The sequence below is a fragment of the Eucyclogobius newberryi genome, unplaced genomic scaffold, assembly GCF_026437365.1.
Source record: "Eucyclogobius newberryi isolate DKJ021-1_F unplaced genomic scaffold, fEucNew1.0.hap1 SCAF_20, whole genome shotgun sequence".
Lineage (NCBI taxonomy): Eukaryota > Metazoa > Chordata > Actinopteri > Gobiiformes > Gobiidae > Eucyclogobius > Eucyclogobius newberryi.
In genome coordinates this window covers 14,762,008-14,785,707 of record NW_027315835.1, presented here as the reverse complement: position 1 = coordinate 14,785,707, position 23,700 = coordinate 14,762,008, and the positions used below count along the sequence as shown (strand labels likewise).

The following is a 23,700-nucleotide window of genomic DNA, read 5'->3' as shown; positions in this document are numbered from 1 at the left end:
TGTCACATTAAGACACATTGTTAATTTATAACGTTATAACAATATACATAAAAGAGAAAAAGCTCAAGTAAATGAAGCAAATTGTTAAATCAAAATTAATTTAATTCCTAAAAGGAATCACTGTTAATTTATTTCATACATACAAATATGTAGTACTACATCAAACACTAAAATGTTTAGTTTCCAAAACTATACAATTCCCTATGCTTTTAAGCAGCCAGCCATACATCTAAGGCAGGAGTGTCCAGACTTTTTCCAGAGGGCCAGGGCCAGGGCCAGACAAACAACCAGACAATGTCGAATTTGTCGAATGATAAAGTGAATCATTCAAAATTTTGCTTCTGACATTGTTTCGATGAGCCTCCACACCCTTAATAAGACTTGGAACATTAATATTAGGTTGGTATGTCATCAAAATGCTTGAATTGCTCCAATTTTACAGTAAAACAGTGTTTGGACTACTAAGCAAAAATTGGGGTAACATTTGGCCCCCGGACTGTAGTTTGGACATGCCCGATTTAAAGTATGACTGACAAATATCATGTGTAAGCTGAAAAGCAGTGGTATTATCCACTTGATAAAGGTTCAAACTGGCTGCATATAAAACAACTGAATTGCAAAGAATACAAGTACAAGTCATTAGCCTTGGCTATGTATGAACCAGCCTCCTGTGTCGCTTTAACCCATGTAGACTTGTGAAGCCCTTGCTACAGACAGCACAGACATATGGTCGTTCTCCAGTATGCGAACGCATGTGTAGAGTCAGAAAGCACGACTGAACAAAGCCCTTCTGACAGACTGTGCATTTGAAGGGCCGCTCACCAGTGTGGTAGCGCCGGTGAATTTTTAGCTCTGCCAATGACCGGAAGGATTTGTCACAGTCGTCACACTTAAACGGTCTCTCTCCAGTGTGGATAAGAGTGTGCCGCACTAATGCATCTTTCCCGAAGAATCCCTTCCCACAGAACTCACAGGGGAAGCGTAAACCTTTGTGATGGAAGTTGTCATGTTTGAGCAGACATCTTCTGGAGGTGAACATCTTCCCACACTGATGACAGCCAAAGGCTGCTGGGGGCTTCTCCAGCACAGCCTCTCCAGAGTGATGCACTCTTGCCACATGCCTTGTCAAAGTCAAACTGTGACGAAACTTTTTCCCACACTCCCAGCAAAGGTATGGATAAGCTTTGGTGTGTTTTCTCTGATGCTCCACCAGGTCAGAGTAAGATCTGAATCGTTTTACACACTGAGAGCATTGAAAAGGCTGGTAGCCTGTGTGTTTCCACTCATGACGGATAAAGCGTTTGAGACTAACAAAGGCAGTCTGACAGTGAGCACAAGTGTATGGTTCCGTGAGGTTGTGCACATCCACATAGTGTTTATGAAGAGCTTTGAACACAGGGAAGTTCTCATCACAGTGATTACACTGGAATGGAGTGTGAGACTCTTTGTGCAGAGCCAGTGCATCGGAGTCCCGCACGAGCTTCATGCAGGCATGGCAGTAGAGCGGATTGTGAGTTTGTTTATGGGAGTCCAACGTGGATTTGTATTTGAATGCTTTGTCACACTGGTCACATTTGAAACAATGCTTTTCATCCTCCGTCTTCTCAGGGTCAACCTGCTGTTCATCATAACAAATGTTTCTTAAATGAAACCTGAATGTCTGTCTACATTTGAACTCCACGCTGCACTGTGGGCAGTAGAACGGTCCCTCTGTCATACTCTTGTCATCGCCTGCTTCAGTCTCATCTTCAGCAGCCTTTTCTAGGTCATCAGTGTCAGCATAAGGCTGTTCACGTTTGTCTTTTGCAACACTTGAACATTTATGCCGCTGCAGGAATCGAAGGCTCTTATAGACCTTTTCACAGGAATAGCAGGAGTAAGGCGCCTCATCAGCATGTTGGCTCATGTGACTGTCTAACAATTTGCTGTTTGCCATTACTGTTCCACAGACCTTACACGTTTGGTCACCCAGGTCACTGCTTTGAGATTTTTTTACATTTTTGGTATTGTTTGAACTCTTTGTCTTTGTTCTTTTCCACTGAGAAAGTAAACGTTTCATCTTTAAACCACGGTTCTTTCGCACTGGTCTTTGTCCTATCACAAAGTCTGGATCTTCCATTTGCTCCTTGGTTAGTTTTACTTCAAAGTCTTCATCTAGAGGTGCTTTTTTGGGCCGACCACGGCGCCTCTTGGCCTGTTCGCTTAACACAGATACCTGCCCGTCTTCTCCAATCATCAGCGTCTCACTTTTGTCTGGGTGATGATTGTCTTTGCAGCCTTCTACTGAATGCACCACTATCTCAGTTCCTTCAGATTTTACTTCATTTCCTAAATCTGCCCACTGGGTCTGAACTGCATCCTCACAGCTGCCTGATTCAACATATACTTTATCGTCAGTCTCCACCTCCATCTCGCTGCAGATTGTATACTCCACCCCGCTCTCTGCATCTGGCTCCGTTTGGGCACTCACAATTAACACCCGTTCTTCTGATGGGAGACACAGGGCTGATAAAATGCCACTTTCCACAACCAGAGAATCTGCAACAGAAGAGGAATATTCATTCATTCTCTACTGCTTGTTCCCATTAGGGGTCACAGGTGACTGGAGCCTATCCTTAGCGACTTTGGGCCGTAGGCGGGGTAGATTTACAGAATTACCGGTAATGTGTTGAAATTAACCCTTTTGAAATTCTAATTCATATTCAACATGCATTTGTCAATAAGATGGGACAAAACTAACCCAAATCAAATATCACAATTTTGTGTAGGAAATGTGACACATAACAGGATAGGCTATATAATAAGGGCTGGACAATGAACAGCTAAATGTTCAAAGTTAAATAGCTTACACAATTTTTTTATTACCTTATTTTAGCTCTGAGATCAAATATATATTCTTGAGGGAGACCAGGCCAGTAAGTCTTGAAAGAGCTCACCAATGTTGTCTAATTGACTGATGTCTTTGTAAGTGTCCAGCAACAGCTTCAGTTCCAGAGGATCCGAGAATGACTCCATATATTCATTCAAAACACAGGAAGGGTCGCCAAGAAGTGATGCTATCTAATCAAAACAAGTCAAACAATTTTTCAATTTAAATGCAAACATGTAGATAAAATACACACCCAGAGCCCTGTTACCTGTTGCAGAGATTGAGTCGGGAGAATTTTTTCAAGTCGAGAAAGAAACAGCCACATCAGTGTTTGGATTGCTTTGTCATACGTTGGACCAAAGTCACTTGGGAAAACATCCTAAAACAAAGTATAATGTGCATTTTAAAAATCATAAAAAGTATACAAGCCAAGCCACATTTAGGAAGCAAAGAATCACATATTCATACATTAAAAAAATGTCTCCTCTCATCCGAGTCACTCAGCAAGTTTTTAACCAGAGCCATGAAGTGAGACTCAGATTGTTCCTCCTCTGCATTAGGAGTCTGAAATAAAAACAATATGTTTATTCTCAGATTAATGGGGCACTGATGTAGTAAACTACCATGTCTTACCACCACAGTCCACAGAGCCTCCAGTTCTTGCATTCGATCCAAATGAGGCTGGATGATTTGGATTTGAGCAGTGTCCTCAGCCCGACACAGTTCTAGGATCAGCTATAAAAACAAAGAAAGCCAGAGTAATTAGAAACCGGGACCCGGGTACTAACACTTTATCTGATCTGGTCCTTGTCTCAAGCAGTCCCTGAACCTGTTAGACTTGCACTTAATATCACCCTATGTGAAAGCTGGTCAGAAAGAACTTATCGCCTGCACTTGAAGAAACCAGACAGTAAAAACATGTTGTAAACCGAATTATTTTTTTGCATACGGTTATTTTGCTTCTCTAATCCATATTTAATTCCTGTGGTGAATATTTTTCATAGTTTCAAATCAGTTAAGTGACAGTTTGTGTTGTTGAATACAAAAAAAAAAAAAAAAAAAAAAAAAAAAAAAAAAAAATAACACAATAATAGAAGGAATCTCTCCATTTAAAATTCCATCCAAAATGCAGTAACTATGCACAAGGAGCACATTTAACCGTTCATTTAAGAAAATATATTTCTTTCTTACTAATTTTATAAGTAAAAAAAAAAAGCAACTAGGGAAAACTAAAAAATGTTTAAATCAAATTGTAAATATAAAGTCAGGGAAATATCACATCTCAGATAAAATAAAATATGTTTCAACTGTTTGTTTTGTCCGGTAATACAATCCTCATTGAATGATGTGTTGGGTGGAGAACACGAACGCTGTACACATGAAAGCTTTTGGAATTAACATTACATAATAAAGCATAATTATGTCAGTCACTGGACAGACTTTTATGTTTCCTACTCCTCTATCTTTCCTACCATAATACACAAGGGCATGTTATGGTTGGAAATTGTGGCACAATAGGAAGAGTGGAGAAAAAGACAACAAATAGCTTCATACCCGTGCTCTGAGCCCCATTATCAGTTCAGCTCGTTGTCTTGTTGAAAGAAGCTGAGGAACAATGTCTGTCACCTTGAACACAAACTCCTCCACAAGACCATAGTCAGACACTATCTTTTGGTCTACTGTCTGCCAAATCGCCGCTGAGATCAATCGATGAGGCGGAATCAAGAGACGCAGATAGGAGAGGGAAAGAGAGGAGCCTAGGGGAAGACGACATCAGTGTTATGAGTGGTAACAGTTAGCTAGATAAATTGGGACTTGCACATTTAAGGAGGTTCACAAATATGTTGGCAGCACAAACAATAAAAAGGCACACCTTGGGTGGTAAAGTCAATGTTAGATCAGAAAAATAAATAATCAAATAAGACTCTTTCAGATTAGGCTTGAAAACTGAAGAGGCTTCGGTCCATCCGGACTAGAACCTCCCGCCACAAGAACTCTTTCACTCTGCCGTTGGACTCATGAACACCAGGCACTTTAACAATTATTCAACCAATACTATTCACGCTTTTTCTGCACTATTTACGAACACCTGTACATTTTTGGTGTAAATATCTGTGTACACACCAAGAAAAGTTATTTTTTTGTTCTTTACTTATTTTAATAGTATATTCTTAATGTATGCGTGCCATATTTGACTATATACGTTGCTATTATCGTTTTATCATTCATTGTTTTATGTTGCACCTTAACAGAGACAAGTTCCTATGTTTGCGAACTATGTTCAATGACAACGTCAACAAACATTTTCCGATTCTGATAACTTATTAAACATGACGACAACAAGCTAGCACAGCCATTTTCATCTCGTTCTGGTGTCCCGTAGTAAGTTTACTGTTAAATTGAGCGTCAATGTCTTTGTATCTAGCCAGTCTGGAGTTTAATTCACATGCAAGACACATTTTTGTCAAACGTATTTTTATCCGTTTCCAAACTAAAAAAAAAACATGCTATTCCCGCGCGCTGAGTGTTGCGGCCTAGCCAGAGATATGTGTTTACAAATCTTTAAACTCACCTAGTAATACGGATACTCTCTTTTCCATCCTGTTTTTTGTCTCCGCTCACTTTCAATATGTAAACATGAAGAAAACGCCCAAAAACTCGTTCTCGAGGGTTTTTGCCCGGGTTTAACAGAGTCGGGTTTACTGATAATCTTTGCGCAACCGTTGCTGTTCCGCCGGAATCAACAGTCCGACACCAAACAAACCTATTTCAATAGTTCCGCCCTTCGGAACGGTAGTCTGTAAAGTTATTATACAGTTGCATATAGTGGGGGGGATACTCACACGATAAAGAGCACAGCTTAATGTATTTTATGTTCTCAATCACACACATATACACTCCAAAATTACCTTAATTATTTACCAACTTCAAAACCGAAGACACAATGTAGGAAGTAAAACAGCGCATGCAATGTTTAGTCATGGATCTATTATAAGATAAGATAAGATATTCCTTTATTGTCCCACATGGGGAAATTTCATTGATGCAACGCAGGTAGATACAGAGGTAGATACAGAAGAAAATAACAGATAACTTATAGGAAGTTTGAAAAACACTCTCAGTAGAAGATCTCTTATAAACAAAACACTCCTATAGACAAAACCTCCCATTTCCCAACAAGGGATGGAGGGGAAAAATATATAAAGATAAAAATAAATAAATACCATTGCATGTGATCACGACAGTAATTGCACATGAATGTGTCACGACAGTAATTGCACATGAATTGCACAGTAATTGCACAGTAGGACTAACAGTGTTGTATAAAGTCTGACAGCAGCAGGTAGGAAAGACCTGCGAAACCTTTCCCTCACACAGCGAGGGTGAATCAGTCTCTCACTGAAGCTGCTCTCCAGAGCGGACAGTGTCCTGCAGGGGGCGACACTCGTCCTGCATAGATGTGAATCTAGCCAGGACCCTCCTGTCCCCCACCTCCTGCACCGAGTCCAGAGCACAGCACAGGACGGAGCTGGACTTCTTGATGACTTTGTCCAGCTTCCTCCTCTCCCTCTCTGTGATGCTGCTGCTCCAGCAGGCCACACCGTACAGGAGCTGATGCCACCACAGAGTCATAGAAGTCGTAGAATTATATTATGTTTAGTGCACTTATATGTTGTTGCATCAACTGTTGACAGAAAAGTAAAGTACACACAGATAGCATTCTGCACCGTTTATTGGAAACAAGAAAAAAAATAAATACATTTGTCCCTCAGAGAAAAAATTATTAGCTGTAGAAGTCAAAAACAAAAGGTGCATTTTGATGATGAATTTCAGTACTATGTAAAATATTGGCCATCCAAAATACTTTTGTAAATGTGTGACAATAATAAAAAAGAATCCACATTAGTATGAAATTTACAACTGTTGTGGAGATTTTAAATACAAGGCATTGTTAGGATTTTTTTCTTTTTTTACTTTGTTCAGTCTCACGTGTGAACAGTGATACCATGTGCTCTAATAAATCCATTTCGGAGGTCCTTGTACTTGGGAATGCATACCACAAATAGAAAAGCAAAACATGACCCACTGAAATAAAAGCCCAACCCCAAATTTACTCAGATTTCTAATATATAATTACAAATATTTTGCCATCATGGAAAAAGTTCTCTTCAGTTATTGTACAGTGCCAAATCAGAACAATTTACATCAGCACATGGGCCCTGGCTACACTTACAGGTACATTTACATATAAAACCATTTTTAAATTATTTTTGCCTTACCTCAATAGAACAGCTAGTACATGCAAATTTGTCGCTTTGAAATTGTTAGCAAGACGAAGCAAGAAAAAGGATGAGTGTTAAAAGGTTTGCAGAGTTTATATATTTTGTTAAAATGATTGGAGTTACATATTTGCTGCTAGAAAGAACAAATATCAAAATAATGTGTATTGCTCTGGACTTCATGCCATTACTATATATAAACCTATTTCACTGCACCAATAGACACATTTTTTATTTTATTTTTTTAAATTGCAATTAGAAGATATGTGTAATGACTGAAATGGTTTGCCCTGAAAGCTTGATTTTAAAAACTACATATCTGTACATGTGTAGCCAGGACCTTAAAGAACGCAAGTGAATGTACAAAAAATCTCACTTTTCTTCCTTTTTTATACAGGGTGATAAAAAAGTTAAGGCAAGATGCATCAAACAGAGATGCTGTTGATGTCCAGGAGGCGGCGCTCTGTCTCAGGCATCTTGCCCCAGTTTTAGGAGTAGAGGTGGTAGAGATGGATGTCTTCTCCACTGTCCCTCTGAGTCTGACACAGCACTCCTTTATGGCACTTAAGCTGGCAGGCTCAGCTTCTTTCCTTTCAGCACTGCAATAGTAAACACATGTGAAGAGTAAAATTAAACACCAAACCGTAGTTAATTAAATGATTTGATTAGATATATTTAGCATTTCATGCTATAAATAAACACTGTCCTGGTAAAGTAATTTATTTGTATGCAAAACATCAAATATCTGTAAACATTGTACAGTTAACAAATAAAAAGTTGTTGTTTTTTTACTATTTGTTATAAGAAAGTATCAGACCACTTCTAGTACACAGAAAGAATGAGATGCACCCAGAGTGTTTTATGTTTTGACTTGATGACAGTGATGATACACATACTTTGGCTCAGGCCTGATTCAGACTCACCTTTTGTGACATACAAATAGAAGAAATCGCAGTACAGAATGGTCTGCACTACTCCGGCCACAATGGCGATCATGTCAAAGAAGTCCTCAAAGTAAAACCTCCAGATCCAGTTGATGAGGTAGAGGGCTCTGTACAGTCCCAGGAAGAACAGATAGTGTGTGGTAATGGTCTCGGCTTCTCCTGTTTTACTGATCATGAACAGCTGCGGCAAGATAGCCACAGACTCCAGATAGATGGAGAATGTCCACAGAATCTGAGCAAAACAAATAAACATAATCATCAATCAAACCCAGGGAAGACAAGAAAATAATTACAATCCAATTTTCCAATACAGATCTACAGTCTTTCATGAAGATCAAGTGGATGAATTTCCCTTTACTAGGGTGAATCAGAGTGATTCAAATAATGAAGCAAAGAAGCATTTTTTGCTAAACGATTCCAGTGCTTTCTACATTTTATCTTTTGTAGAAGAACTTTGCCAATAGTTTTTCAAGAAGGAAGGACATCCTTTCCTAATAATACTCAACATTGCGCTTATTGCAATGAAACATGTCACCATCTGTCTTGTTGGTGTTTAACTGGTTTAATAAAAAAGCCCCAACACACATGTTTTTACAAAACATAAAAGTTCTTGCTATTACAGGAGACAGAATACATTACCTCGAGGGGGGAGAAGTCATGGTTGACAAGGAAAGCTAGTCCTCCCACAGGAACCACCAGAAACTCCACTCTGAAGGTGTCATGGTTGCCATCATATGTGGCTTTAAACTTAGCGTAGATCAGATATACAGTGGCATACGCACAGCCGATGTAGATAACCTAAGAGACAAACCAGGAAACAAACTTTAATAGAACTGCTAATATTATGTTTATATTTAATATACCTTTTATAAAAAGGTACAATATTTCTTGTTGTTCACAGCTGAATTTTTTCTCTAAAATTGCCTTTACAATTACATAAATGATAATTGGACATTTAAATGTCCTGGGTTCCTATGAATACAAACAAGAACTGGTCACTATATGGTATGCTTCGATTTTCATTTATCAAATCAGATTTGCTCTTCTTGCCGTAAAAGTATAAATTAATCATTTTCTACTTCAGTTAAACAGTTAATCAGTTAAACTACGTGCAGTTAGTCTGACCAATCACCTCTAAGTCAGTTTGATGGAATCGGGTTTTACCTTCATCGAGGTGTTGTAGAGTGAGATGAAGGAAGTGAGCAGGTCCAGGTAACGAGTAGTAAACACTAAGGCAAACAGGACCTGACTCTTCCCAGAAATACCTGTAAAAGATATTGTATCATCATTTACTCCTCATTTGTGGGGAGATAACAGGGCAACATTTGCAAAGACAAGTCGTTAAAATAAATACATTTTCAATGGTGTCAGGCTACAGTTTAAGATAAGATATTCCTTTATTGTCCCACATGGGGAAATTTCATTGGTGCAACGCAGGTAGATACAGAGGTAGATTCCAGTTGTTAAAATGTACAAGATGTGCGTGCTAGTAGTTAATCAATGTTGAATGCTTGTTACCGACTTATTGTATAGTTGCATGTTCACTAATAGAATGCATATCAATATGCTCAATAGACAACTGATATACCATTGACCTTTGGTACAGCAGGGTGACTTAAAGCTTAAATTAATGGGGTTTAAACGAGATATAATAAGAAATATCATAGATGCAACAATCTTATGTTCACACTAAATGTGAACATGAGAAAAGCGCAGATAATGCATGCATCATGCATGCAGCTGTCAAAGTTGGTGCCACGTCTAACGTCATGTTGCCGACGCAAAGCACAGGTTGTCAGTCAAGGTCCAACATAAAAACCGCTGTATATTTCAGCCTAACAGAGAAAGGGTGCAGCCCAAATTCTATTACCCACCACGTATTGCACATTTCCCCTCACCAATTAGGACGGTCCAAAGTAGTCTAAGCAGCGTCGGAAATGTATGTTATAAGCAGGCAGATTTGAAGACGAACAGTGCAATAGCCACCACGCTAGCATTAGCCATAACCCGGCTAATGGGCTTCCACAGCATTACAGTCATTATTGGCATAATAACTCAAATAGAATCTCACATTTTAACTAAAATGCGTAGTTTGCACAACATGAGGAGTTACAGAAATGGCAAATTTCGTCATATATTCACTCACCGGCACAAGACCTGGTTTTCCATATTTTTAGCAGCAGAATTATGATGGCTGCTAAATGGGAGAGATCACCAGATAGCCTGAAGATGTTCATGTTTCTGGATGTGCTGGCGAAAACCTATGCAAACTAACACTCTATTAGTGCTAGGATGTGTTCCACTATATGTGAAATTGAAGAAGTAAGCCCAGTGACAGCACAAATGACTGGTTCTAGATTTAGAGGAATAAAATGGCGAGTAAAGCGCGACGTGGCTGAGGGATGTGTCCTGTGCAGCAGCATCCAATGTCCAACGAGAGACGCTCAAAGCATCAGCCAATCAGAGCACCGGCACGCTATATTTACATGGAGCGTGGATAAAGAATACAGGCTAAAGTTGAAAGAATAAAGTCTCGAATTTGAAGAATAAAGTCAGAATAAAGTTTAAAAGAATAAAAATCTAAAGTTTAAAGTTTAAAGAATAAAGTCTAAAGAATACAGTAGGTGGCGGTAATCCAACACTTGGAGCCCTGGACTAAAACTGTGAGGAGACCTTGCTCAACACCCGGTCTGGAGAGACGGGAGATGGCGGAGGAGAGTGGATCGGGGATGGAAGACGTTCTGGACGGCGTGGAGGAGCAGCCTTTTCTGCCTGCACGTGCCCGGAAACGTAAAAAGTCCCTTAGCTCGTCCGAGGGTTCTGGGAATGAGCAGCAGGATGAGGCTGAAGCTATTGATGTCCGGGGTGAGAGCAGAGACTGTAAGGTGATCATAAAGCTTGCACAGGATAGTGCATCCTTTAAGGAGTGGAATTCAGTGGCATTGTCAAAGAGCCTAACTGTAGCTGTGGGAGTGATCAAGAGTGCGAGTGTCCTTAGAGATGGCTCGCTGCTGGTCGTGTGCAAGGACGCGGCTCAGCAACGGAAGGCGATTGGAACTAAACGTCTGGGTGGAAAGGACATTCTTGTGTCTAATGCTGAAAGAAACACGGTCAGAGGAGTTATCGTAGGTGTCCCTACGGCGACGTCTGTGGATGAAGTTAAGGAGAATTTGACGGGAGTTACGGTGGTGGACGCTAGGCGTTTGAAGGTGACCCGGTTTGGGGTAAGATGTGACAGCTTGTCGGTAATGGTAACACTTGAAGGGAGGTGCCTGCCTAGTAAGGTGTTCATTGGGTACATGTGCTATAGCGTCAGGCCATATGTTCCGCCGCCCCTGCGTTGCTTTAAGTGCCAGCGCTTTGGGCATATTGCAGCGGTCTGTAGAGGGAGGCAAAGGTGTGGTAAATGTGCAGGAGATCATGAGTATGGGAAGTGTGACGTGGGTGCAAAACTGAAGTGCTGTAACTGTGGGGAAGAACATAGCTCTGCCTACGGGGGATGCAGGTTTAGCAAAAGAGCTGCTGAGGTGCAGAAAATAAAGGTCTCTCAAGGTATATCCTATGCAGATGCAGTCAAGAAAGTTTCAAGTAACGAGTTTAGAGTAAATACAGAGAGAGGAGCCAGCGCTGCTCCCAGCCAGGGCGAAATGAGAGAGGCCAGCGTGGCTCCCAAGAAGTGTGAAGGTTTCAAGAGTGGAGGTCCCAAGTGTGCAGGTTCCAGAATTAATGAGAATACCCTGGTTGTGGATAGGGAGGATTTTGTACTCTTTATGGTGGATGTTGTAAACTGTGCTGCTCAGACTCAAAGCAGAACTGAAAGGATCAGGATCATTGCTAAAGCTGCAGGGAGATTCCTTGGAACAAAGGAGCTTGATTGGGCAGATATAGAAAACAGGCTAAAGGCGCTAAAAGGGAGTCGGAGTGATGAGGGTCTGCTTGTGGGGAGTCAGAGTGATCAGAGTGACGAGATGGGGGTGGGGGTGGTCTCCTGTCCTCGCCCAGTCTCGTAGACGCACGGCTACCAAGCGGCGACATCAGTGGACATATTAAAGCCTATAGAATGAAGCCTAAAGAATAAAGCTGTATGGTGGAAGCACCGAACGTCAAAGAAGGAGAGGAAGATGAAGAAGAGTCTCCCTGGAATAAAGCCGGTTGGTCTCTGAAACAACAACAACTATTTTAGTCACAAAGACATATCATGACCTCATGGGCTTTGTAACACCAAAGCAATGGAAGGAGTACTTTTACGGACTACGACAGAGTCTGAGGACTACGACAAAGTCTGAGGAATAAAGTCTGGCGGTAATGCAACACTTGGATGCCAACCGCCATAAAACAACAACAACAACAACAACAACCCTGGACTAAAACTGTGAGGAGACCTTGCTCAACACCCGGTCTGGAGAGACGGGAGATGGCGGAGGAGAGTGGATCGGGGATGGAAGACGTTCTGGACGGCGTGGAGGAGCAGCCTTTTCTGCCTGCACGTGCCCGGAAACGTAAAAAGTCCCTTAGCTCGTCCGAGGGTTCTGGGAATGAGCAGCAGGATGAGGCTGAAGCTATTGATATCCGGGGTGAGAGCAGAGACTGTAAGGTGATCATAAAGCTTGCACAGGATAGTGCATCCTTTAAGGAGTGGAATTCAGTGGCATTGTCAAAGAGCCTAACTGTAGCTGTGGGAGTGATCAAGAGTGCGAGTGTCCTTAGAGATGGCTCGCTGCTGGTCGTGTGCAAGGACGCGGCTCAGCAACGGAAGGCGATTGGAACTAAACAAGGACATTCTTGTGTCTGATGCTGAAAGAAACACGGTCAGAGGAGTTATCGTAGGTGTCCCTACGGCGACGTCTGTGGATGAAGTTAAGGAGAATTTGACTGGAGTTACGGTGGGGGACGCTAGGCGTTTGAAGGTGACCCGGTTTGGGGTAAGATGTGACAGCTTGTCGGTAATGGTAACACTTGAAGGGAGGTGCCTGCCTAGTAAGGTGTTCATTGGGTACATGTGCTATAGCGTCAGGCCATATGTTCCGCCGCCCCTGCGTTGCTTTAAGTGCCAGCGCTTTGGGCATATTGCAGCGGTCTGTAGAGGGAAGCAAAGATGTGGTAAATGTGCAGGAGACCACGAGTATGGGAAGTGTGACGTGGGTGCAAAACTGAAGTGCTGTAACTGTGGGGAAGAACATAGCTCTGCCTTCGGGGGATGCAGGTTTAGCAAAAGAGCTGCTGAGGTGCAGAAAATAAAGGTCTCTCAAGGTATATCCTATGCAGATGCAGTCAAGAAAGTTTCAAGTAACGAGTTTAGAGGAAATACAGAGAGAGGAGCCAGCGCTGCTCCCAGCCAGGGCGAAATGAGAAAGGCCAGCGTGGCTCCCAAGAAGTGTGAAGGTTTCAAGAGTGGAGGTCCCAAGTGTGCAGGTTCCAGAATTAATGAGAATACCCTGGTTGTGGATAGAGAGGATTTTGTGCTCTTTATGGTGGATGTTGTGGGCTGTGCTGCTCAGACTCGGGGCGGGGCTGAGAGGATCAGGATCATTGCTGGAGCTGCAGGGGGATTCCTTGGAACGGGGGAGCTTGATTGGGCAGATGTGGAGGGCGGGCTGGGGGCGCTGGATGGGAGTCGGAGTGATGTGGGTCTGCTTTTGGGGAGTCGGGGTGATCGGAGTGGCGGGATGGGGGTGGGGGTGGTCTCCTGTCCTCGCCCAGTCTCGTGGACGCGCGGCTGCCAGGCGGCGACATCAGTGGACATGTTGGAGCCTATAGAGTGAGGCCTAGGGAGTGGGGCTGTGCGGTGGAGGCACAGAGCGTCGGGGAGGGAGAGGAAGATGAAGAGGAGTCCCCCTGGAATAAAGCCGGTTTGTCTCTGAAACAACAACTATTCTAGTCACAAAGACATATCATGACCTCATGGGCTTTGTAACACCAAAGCAATGGAAGGAGTACTTTTACGGACTACGACAGAGTCTGAGGACTACGACAAAGTCTGAGGAATAAAGTCTGGCGGTAATGCAACACTTGGATGCCAACCGCCATAAAACAACAACAACAACAACTACGACAAAGTCTGAGGAATAAAGTCTGGCGGTAATGCAACACTTGGATGCCAACCGCCATAAAACAACAACAACAACAACAACAACAAGATCTGAAACAACAACAACAACAGCAACAACAGTCTAAGGAATAAAGTCTGGCGGTAATGCAACACTCGGATGCCAACCGCCATAAAACAACAACAACAACAACAACAACAACAACAACAACAACAATTCTACGACAAGTCACAAAGACATATCATGATATGTGGGCTTTGTAACACCAAAGCAATGGAAGGAGTACTTTTACGGACTACGACAGAGTCTGAGGAATAAAGTCTGGCGGTAATGCAACACTTGGATGCCAACCGCCATAAAACAACAACAACAACAACCGGCTTTGTTCCAGGGAGACTCTTCTTCGTCTTCCTCTCCTTCTTTGACGTTCGGTGCTTCCACCGTGCAGCTTTGTTCTTTGGGCTTCATTCTATGGGCTTTGGTGTTTCCACTGATGTCGCTGCTTGGTAGCCACTCGTAGACGCACGGCGTAGACTTTTTAACACCAAAGCAATGGAAGGAGTACTTTTACGGACTACGACAGAGTCTGAGGACAAAGCACTGGAAGTCAAGGCACTGGAAGAAGAACTTTTAGGACTACGACAAAGTCTAAGGAATAAAGTCTGGCGGTAATGCAACACTCGGATGTCAACCGCCATAAAACAACAACAACAACAACCAAAGAAGAAGTCCTTCAACAATTTGCGCTTAGCAGTGTGACGGTTTCGCGTATCATATCATGTAATAACATAGGCTACTATTTAACCTGGCCATTAAGAGGAATTCTGGAGGTGAGTTCACAAAGTCTTGTGCCACACACATTAAGTTATACATATCAGTTATTACTCTTTACAATTTATGCCAATTAACAGAATTAATTGTTTTGGAAATTATTAGTCTTAAGTCAATAGATGTGACTTTCCTAATTTATGGTGTATGACTTCACAAGCTAATGGTTACAGAGAAATGATCTTATTTAATTGAGGAAAGGGTTGGACATGAGGTTTATCAGATATGCCTACGAAGGTAAACAAACATAGATAATATGATCGCCGAACTGTAGTAGGAAACACAAGTATTTTACACGAAACGTAAATAAAGAAAATAATACAATTTAATTAAAAAAAAACAGTAGTTTATTTAAGGGTTTAACATTTCAACTGAAATACACTGGATGGCACAGTTCAATGTCTTTTATACATTGCCCGATTCAAAAAAAAAATATTCTTTAAACCTTTTTTCCTTTTCTTTTTTTTAAAAATTAAGCTTATATTTATACAGGTGGCAACTTGAGACTTATTATCTCTTTCAGAAGGGACCTGTTGACCTTAAAAGGTACAAATGGTAGGTTAAATCCAGAAAGGGATTTTTGGCCTGGCAGTAAATTTTGCAGTTGTATAACAACTGGTGACCATTAAATCAAAATTCTATATTCTATGGTTTTTTTATGTTACTTTTTTGCCTGAAAATAATTTGGGCATAGATGTGACACTAGGTTGACCATTTGTGTTTATTCAGGCTAACAATAATGTCTTTCTATATTTGGTATATTCTAAGGCAGTGATTCACAATACAAATTTTCAACAAATAAAAAAAAATACACAGCTTGACAAGACAAAACATAAATGACTGTTGGTCACTTATGACTGGTAAAGGGCCCAAGTCTTTAATGTGCAGCAAATTTGGTTAATTATAGGACATTTGGTTTGAGTTTTCCACCTGTGATTTGACAATAAAACAACACTGCATGTTTTAATTTCGAGTGCCTTGTAATTCTTCCAATATTCACAAGTACCATAATGCTCAGGAGTTCAGTGGAAATCTTGACTTTGATTTGTTGGTTTTAAGACAAAGACGGCATCGTCCAGTACATAATAATCGTTGTACATATCACCTTCACAAAGGTAAGGTAGTCTTGTCACTGCTTCTACCTCAAACCCGGCCTTTTCAAATAAATCTGTGGACAAGTTTGTCACTTGCTCCTCCCAAGTTTTTCCTTTAATCTTTACATGTTCTTTGGGGCGCTGCCACTGCCCTCCTAAATTACAAAAAAAAAGATTAACCTTTAATAGAATTACTCTTTCATAAATAAAACAGACAAAACTTGAACTTACCAACTTCCACATAAGGCTGGAACGGCACCACAGAGGCAACGATGAGTCTGCCAGTTTTGGGGACGAGGGAGTCGCGTATGTCTCGAAGAAGAGCCAGAGGATCGTCACAGCGGTCAAGCAAGTTCAGACAGCTTATGAGATCATATTTAAACCCGGTCTGATGCCATTCATCTATGCCCAGCAATCTGAACAAAACAGGACACAGAAATAAGATATTTTTTTGCAAATACATCGGGTAATAGACAGGCTGCCAAGATCTGAGCAATATGAAAACAAAAATGTAACTGACATCTGATCCTTGCCATAAATTCTATTGTTACGATATCATACATGGAGTGAGTGCTTCTCTTTAATGTGTTTGAAATTTCAAAAGCAGCAGATGGCTTTAGTTAGCCTACCTTTTAAGGCAATACAAAGCTACAATGTGAGCTAGGGGTTTGGAATTTACTATACCATGAGAGCTGAATATTTATTGTTGTATTCCCAATATTTACTGCTCGTTTTCTAAAGGTAGACAAATGGAGTATATAATCATGAGTTTGAAAGTAGCATGGATGCATTCAATCTCTTTACTTGTAATTCTTCCTCTGTAGATGCCATTTCATGGGCGGTGAGACCTCAGTAGCGTAGACCTCTCTGAAGTGAAGCCCCATGATCTGAGTGACTCCTCCGTCCCCGGCCCCCAGGTCCAACATTCGGTCGGCTCTCCACTCCAGGCCCACTCTGAGGAGGCGCTGAAACTGCTCCGATGAGAACACAAACATAGACCCACGACTCAGAAACCTGAAGGAGTAATGTACAGACAGTAAGTAAGAACAAAATCACAATACAATTTTCTTAAAAGATGTATCAGGTGAAATTAAATATATGACATAATGAGTCTGACATACTAGTTCTTACGCACATCAAATCATGTAGACATTATTGCTATTAAAATTGAAAACATTCCCGAAGCATTCCAGATCTTAGTGATAATTTTAACATTTAAGACTCAGCTTAGTTGGCTAGTGTGGCTTAGTATGCCAATGTGTCTATAAAGCAACAACTAATTACAACCATTTCATTCATTATAACAGAAAGAAGTCCATGGGTAGTACTTGCCCGTTAATCGAGGTGCGTGAGACAACAGAGCTGAGGACAGACGACACAAATGAGTGGTAGAGCTGAGTGAAGAGCCAGCCAGATTTTTCCATGCTGTGTTTAAGGAAAATGTTTGTGTCCCGGTCCAGACTGCTCTGAACAAAGAGGGGCTGCAGCTTGTCTCCAAGCAGGTCTGGGATGCACCGGTACCACTGCAAATAAAAGCAATCGCCTGAAAGAACTATACAGTAGGATACTATGATCTCAACACCTCCCACAGGGCGACAACCACAAATTAAAGAAAAAGAGGGACTCGTTGTTGAATGTGGTGGAACATCGAGGCACACATTTAAGCTCAGATACTGTAGTCGCAATAATGACATATGACTTTTAGTATTATAGATTGGAATAGCAATAAGTGCCAACTTATTACGGCTCTGAATGCACTTTTGTGAATGCCACAAAGAAAAAAATAGTGTAGAATATGTAGACCTATGCAAATGTACCTTTTTTTAATTAATGTGGCTTCAATTACATCCTCTAGGGGAAAAGGGCTTAATTGGCTGTACAGGACATCCAAAAGAGGGTGGTATGGTCACCCTACCCAGCCATATGACCAAAATAGCCCGAGTCTTTAAAGTCACACCGATAAAACGAGTAAAATAACGTCCAAGCATTTTTTATCAAAGAAATAATATCAAATATGTAAGGGAAAAGTTCCAATTTACCTCTTCATTCTCAGGAGCCAGTGTCTCGCTCATCGTGTTGACGTTAAACAGGGCGCGCACCACTGGGCTGCGCGCGTACCTGCCAGTCCACATTCCTCTGACGGCGAGAAGAAAGATCACGTAGAACAACAGCCACGCCACAAAACCCACAGTCCTCAGCTGCAAGGGAGACATATTGGACAGGAGCAGTGTGGATTTGACCGACCAGCCACAGCAGTGAGTGGACACAAGAGTTAATATTGCATGGTGAGTGAAAAACTACCCAATTGTAAATCAACACGAGCGTTGGCTCCAGCCGAGAGTAAACACAAAAAACAAACCTGGTGGGCGCGGCGGCTTTAAGCTCAGACGCTATTTACTCGGCATCTTTGTCTCATCTTAAACCCATTAGAGGAATTCATCTTAAATAAACAGCATCCTTTGAACAGGGTTAGGTTACTGCCTTTACTGCACTGCCTCTCATCGCCGCATCTGCCGCAGACGCTTCCGCATCACTTTGCAGACTTCAAACTAAAAGATCACGTTGCCACCTGCTGTATCGGAGTATGCTGCGTCACAATACACCGCTTTTCAAGAAGAGAGCTCCCTACTAACTGTTTGTATCTATTGTTCTTACTTTGTTTGGAAAGCTCCACAGCATGGCAATAAACGTATCTGTCTTGCATAATCAATTGCTAGTATTTTATTGTGAAAATAAGATAGTAGTAGTAGTAGTAGTAGTAGTAGTAGTAGTAGTAGTAGTAGTAAACTAGTGTTATGTTATATTAAGAACAAGACCAGAGACTGAAAAGATGAAATAAAAAGGAAATAAAGCTTCATAGTGTTTAAATTAGAGTTTTGCTACAATGTTTCTTCTTTAATAAACCTGTCAAACCAAAGATGTAGCCAACTCACTGTTGTTTTATCCTTGTGCAAGACACTTTATCTATCCACTTCGCCATAAGTGTAGCGTTTATCATGGTGCATTGGTGCATTGTCAACCGCTCCTGTTCGTCTTATTTCAAATGTTGAGTGAGGGAGGCAATATATAATGCCTCAGATGTAGGGCGTAAGTTATATCGCATCATACTGTTATTTCATGACCCAAATCTAATTGACACTTCTGACGGTTTGCAGCAATGTTACACCAGGGCGAGTGAGACTTTTAGTCGAGCGCAGCACATTGACCGAGGCACCATTAAATAAAACTATTGTAATAATAACAGCGGGAGCGGATGGCTTCTCTAAAAATGACAGCTCTTGAAACATGGCTCTTGAAAGCGGGACTATTCGAGGAACTTGTAGGAAGTCAGAAAAATCACCTGACTGTTGGGGTGCATCCAATTTCTCAACGTGCCTCCTCAAAACTTCAACTCCTCGTTCCCTCAGCAGTAAATCCGACCAGTCACAGCCACTGAGGACAGAGGTAAGATGTTTTCCATTGGCTCTCTATCTTCAGTGGGCGGGATCAAGGAGCCTAGGCATCGAGGAGACAAGTGATCAGGGATATGACGCAAAGTTCAGGAAAATTGAATCACTATAGGAAGTAATCAAACGAGAACTGTAAATCACCCGCACAATCTTATCTTTTTAATACTAAGTTGTAAGTGAATCTTTCGTTATTTGTTTAGTTTTTGGTGTAGAATTGGTGCCATGGCCAGTGCTGTGCGTGCCATTTCGGAGCTTGTGGAAGAGGCTCGCGTGAAGTTTGTTCAGGAATTCGGAGAGGAGCCGCAGCAGGCCGCGTGTGCACCGGGCAGAGTCAACCTGATCGGAGAGCACACGGACTACAATGAAGGCTTTGTCCTGCCAATGGTAACTACTTACTTCTAGACCATATGAACACCAGCAAGTTAATGCATGCAAGATGGATGGGTTTAATGACATACTGCGGAACATTAAAGCAATCTTCATCTCAGTGAAGACGAGCAGGTGCCTCACGCCTCATTTAATGGAGCTATTATGGAGCCATCAGATAATTTATACTTTTTATTGCAGCACATGGCTAACATTTTACAAAGATGCATTTTCTGGTGTTTCCGTGGATGTTTTTGCTCTGAACTGAGACCAGCAGGCCACGTTACATGTCAGGTGTGTGGAGAGGCGTGCTGGCTCACAGTGAATGAACGCTATAAAAACACCCATAATGAAATAAATGCAAGATGGATGTGTTTAATGCCCTAGTGTATATTCCAGGCAAAGTATGATCAACTCCATGAACATATTCATGGAGACCAGAAAAGTTACACATTGAACCTTTTTGTTGGGGTAACTACTTTTTGTTGGTTTTGAGTTCATTTATCTAACTGTGCATCATTATGTTTGTTAAACCAAAGGCCCTGCCAATGGTGACAGTGGTTGTTGGCAAACAAAACTCAGGTCACGATGTCTGCATAGTCACATTAAATGAGGATGCAGACCAGCCTCGGAGAGTGGACTTCAACCTGCAGACTGATCTGGTTTCTGGAAAACCTAGATGGGCAAACTATGTCAAGGGAGTTATACACCATTATAGAGGTAAAAGAGTTAAGATCAGTTCTGCTGCATTTTTTTCATGATTACAACGTACTGTATATATGCAAGTTGAAACTTGACTGTATTTTTCTATATTATAAACTTCTGTACTCAGTTCTATAAATGAATATACCTTGTACTAATGAGAGACACCTTGTCATGTGTTTGAGAGGAAATGCTGCTTGGCTCCTCATGTGTCATAGCATAATCATTATCATTATGATTACAGATATACAGTCATTCATGTGTGATAGCCAAATGCTTTTATGTTCCCTCCACAGCTTCTCCTGTCCCAGGGTTCAGGGCAGTGATAGTGAGTAGTGTTCCTCTTGGGGGAGGTCTGTCCAGCTCTGCTTCACTGGAGGTGGCATTTTACTCTTTTTTACAGCAGCTCAAGCCAGGTGACGGTCCAACAATGTACTCTATCATACATAATATGTCAGCAAACTGTTGTTGATGACATATTATTTATTGCTGGTATATTGTACTGATCATTGTAAATTATAAGCTTAGTTAACTTTCAGGAATATTTTTCAAGCTGAGGTTTTATTTTGGTTTCAGATGATGGCGATAAAGTGGCTAAGGCAGTGGCTTGTCAGCAGGGGGAGCACTCTCATGCTGGGGTTCCCTGTGGCATTATGGACCAGTTTGTTTCTGTTCTTGGTCAAAAAGACCACGCTCTACTTATTGATTGCAGGTTATAAATTGATAAATTGCAAAAATAAAAGTATTGTTGACTTTAGTTAACTTTGATTTTAGGTCCATGGAGGCCAAGCCTGTACCTCTGTTGGATACCAACCTTGTCATTTTAATCACTAATTCCAATGTAAAGCACTCGTTGACTGGCAGTGAGTATCCCACCAGACGAAAGCAGTGTGAGCAGGCTGCTATCAGCCTGGGGAAGGCTAGCCTGCGAGAAGCTACTATGAAGGAACTGGAAGGTATTACGCTATAAAACCCATGTTGGGTTCATGTTGATAGAGGTGCAACATATGCTTTATATATTATACCATATCTAACTCATTTCTATTAATACCATTATTAACTATATCTTTTCCTCTCCCTCAGAGGCAAAAGACCGACTGGATGCAGTAACTTACAAGCGCGCATGGCATGTCATTGAGGAGATACAAAGAACAGAACAAGCTGCTGAAGCTTTGAAGAGTGGAGCTTACAAAGACGTTGGCAAGCTAATGGTAGAGAGCCACAACTCCCTCAGGTATAGACATAATAGGTTCCACAATTCCAGTGTGTGCCACAAAGTGTCTTTATAGCTAACTATTTTAGCTATATTCTGATCAGCCCTCATAACTCAATTATAAATGATTGGCATTTTAGAAGGGTATCACATGCTGTGTTGTCAGGGACCTGTACGAGGTGAGCTGCCCGAAGCTGGATGAGTTGGTGTCCGCTGCTCTGGAGGTGGAGGGTGTGTTTGGCAGCAGAATGACCGGAGGCGGTTTTGGGGGATGTACAGTGACCCTGCTGCAGGCCGATGCTGTTGGCAGAACAATCAGCCACATTAAGGTAGAAAACTGAACTAGATCTGAACTAAATTGTCTTAAGATTCGAGCTATCTCATTCAGACAATTCAACAAATAACAACATGAATATAATTAAATCAAATGTTTCCATTACTATATACTGGTGACTACATTTATTTCACAGTTGTACACAGTTCAGACCTGGTCACAGAAAATGGCATACAATATAGAAAATAAGTTTTATACCTCGTTTTTGAAGGTGAAAATTATATATTTATTTTTACTTTAATTCAGAAAACATATTCAAGGTCATCTATATGCTTTGCTTGGAAAGCATATAGATATACCTAAGTATCTCTGGAGACGAGCAGGTGGCACCACCAGGCCTATGCTGCATTCATGTGGTTCTCAGGAACTCTGCACAATGTTTTTCTGAGTTTAACGCTGGCACAACTCGGTAACTCTTGTCAAAAACTGCTGCCCGACTTCAAAACCTTACCTCACGCACAAGAAAGCCCAGACACTAGTGTTTAATTACAGACTTACCGTTAGCTTGCTAAAGTAAAACGTTTATAATTTTTCGACATTCTAACAAAAACAGATCTTTCCGCTTACTGCTTGAAGAGCAGACTCAGTTATTTTATTATTTGGACATCAAAATACAAACTTCCCGAGATGAAAAGCACTTGAACACTCCGAGCACCCGAGGACCACATGAATGCAGGTCTGTATAAAGGCGAATCCTCTCATAGTAAGAATATTTTTAAATATATGTTTTTGTGCAGTAAAACAAAATATGTTATACGTATATATCAAAACCCCCACCAGAAAAGTTACATAGAGCTATAATAATCACGGTAAAACACTCTTCTGCTCCTCATCTGGCTGGATGAGCTCTACTGTATCAGAGGAACCACCCTCCTTTGGCCTTTGTACTGAGTGTTTTTGGCTCCAGAGTTGTTCTTGTGGACAAAGTCTCTTTAGAAAGCAGTCATTTTAGGAAAACGTTTATTCCGACTTTAAAAGCGTGAAGCCTCTGCTATGTATGCAGAGACATCATACATCTCCCCAAAGGTAGTGGGATGGTACCATGGTAAAAACCTTATATCCACATTCCAGTCAACATGGTAACGTTTGGAGGTCATCTGCAGGTCGCTAAAGCCCTGTGAGGCAACTGCTTTGTGATTTTTGCTCTACAAAAATACATTGAATTGAATTCTGGATCTTCAAATACCTACTGAACACTTTAACAGTGTTACATAATAACCATTTGTTGTTTATTTTTATACATCAGTGTAGCTATAAAAAATGTAATGTTTTAAATTGTAATATTTCTATTTGTGTATTTGAGTGTATTTATCAATATTTTAAATATCTATTTTTTTCCAGGAGCGATACAGTGGAAATGCCACATTCTATGTGACAACCCCATCAGAAGGAGCCCAACCTCTAAATCTCAGTACATGATTGCCGTTTGCGCAGACAAGCAAGATTCTTATATTAATGAAACATTCAGGCAGCAAAATGTGAAGGCAGTTGAATAATAAATGAGTGATGTACTGATGTTTTTGTGTTGTTTTTAATTAAGGTTATGTGATTTAAGGGCATATTTGTACAATCAT

At 41.2% G+C, this 23,700-nt stretch overlaps 4 protein-coding genes across 6 annotated transcripts; 1 reads left to right on the top strand and 3 right to left on the bottom strand.

The window, feature by feature from the left end:
• Positions 1-81: 81 nt before the first annotated feature.
• On the bottom strand, positions 82-5,614 carry LOC140368813 (uncharacterized). The gene is made up of 7 exons (XM_072455881.1): positions 5,442-5,614; positions 4,424-4,626; positions 3,503-3,604; positions 3,338-3,433; positions 3,138-3,248; positions 2,937-3,060; positions 82-2,538 (listed from the first exon to the last, which is right to left on the bottom strand). Exons 1-7 carry the CDS (start codon positions 5,467-5,469, stop codon positions 650-652), a joined length of 2,553 nt encoding a protein of 850 aa, XP_072311982.1. The 5' UTR covers positions 5,470-5,614; the 3' UTR covers positions 82-649.
• Positions 5,615-6,584: 970 nt separating this feature from the next.
• Positions 6,585-10,512, bottom strand: kdelr2b (KDEL endoplasmic reticulum protein retention receptor 2b). The gene is made up of 5 exons (XM_072456061.1): positions 10,240-10,512; positions 9,258-9,358; positions 8,733-8,891; positions 8,073-8,325; positions 6,585-7,748 (listed from the first exon to the last, which is right to left on the bottom strand). The coding sequence occupies exons 1-5, from the start codon at positions 10,328-10,330 to the stop codon at positions 7,714-7,716; spliced, it is 639 nt and encodes a 212-aa protein (XP_072312162.1). The 5' UTR covers positions 10,331-10,512; the 3' UTR covers positions 6,585-7,713.
• A 4,902-nt stretch (positions 10,513-15,414) lies between these two features.
• mettl9 (methyltransferase 9, His-X-His N1-histidine) lies at positions 15,415-18,608 on the bottom strand. 3 transcript variants are annotated; one of them, XM_072455961.1, is made up of 6 exons: positions 18,422-18,608; positions 18,102-18,198; positions 17,395-17,585; positions 16,867-17,076; positions 16,294-16,478; positions 15,416-16,217 (listed from the first exon to the last, which is right to left on the bottom strand). In XM_072455961.1, the coding sequence occupies exons 2-6, from the start codon at positions 18,192-18,194 to the stop codon at positions 15,991-15,993; spliced, it is 906 nt and encodes a 301-aa protein (XP_072312062.1). In that variant the 5' UTR covers positions 18,195-18,198; positions 18,422-18,608; the 3' UTR covers positions 15,416-15,990. The 3 variants fall into 3 exon arrangements, with proteins under 3 accessions (XP_072312060.1, XP_072312062.1, XP_072312061.1); XM_072455960.1 differs by having other exon boundaries at positions 15,419-16,217; positions 18,102-18,260; positions 18,422-18,607; XM_072455959.1 differs by lacking the exon at positions 18,422-18,608 and having other exon boundaries at positions 15,415-16,217; positions 18,102-18,401.
• Positions 18,609-19,676: 1,068 nt separating this feature from the next.
• Positions 19,677-23,637, top strand: galk1 (galactokinase 1). Its single transcript, XM_072455958.1, has 8 exons — positions 19,677-19,895; positions 20,417-20,597; positions 20,876-20,995; positions 21,156-21,291; positions 21,354-21,535; positions 21,663-21,813; positions 21,959-22,121; positions 23,468-23,637. Exons 1-8 carry the CDS (start codon positions 19,734-19,736, stop codon positions 23,543-23,545), a joined length of 1,173 nt encoding a protein of 390 aa, XP_072312059.1. The 5' UTR covers positions 19,677-19,733; the 3' UTR covers positions 23,546-23,637.
• The last annotated feature ends 63 nt before the right edge of the window (positions 23,638-23,700 follow it).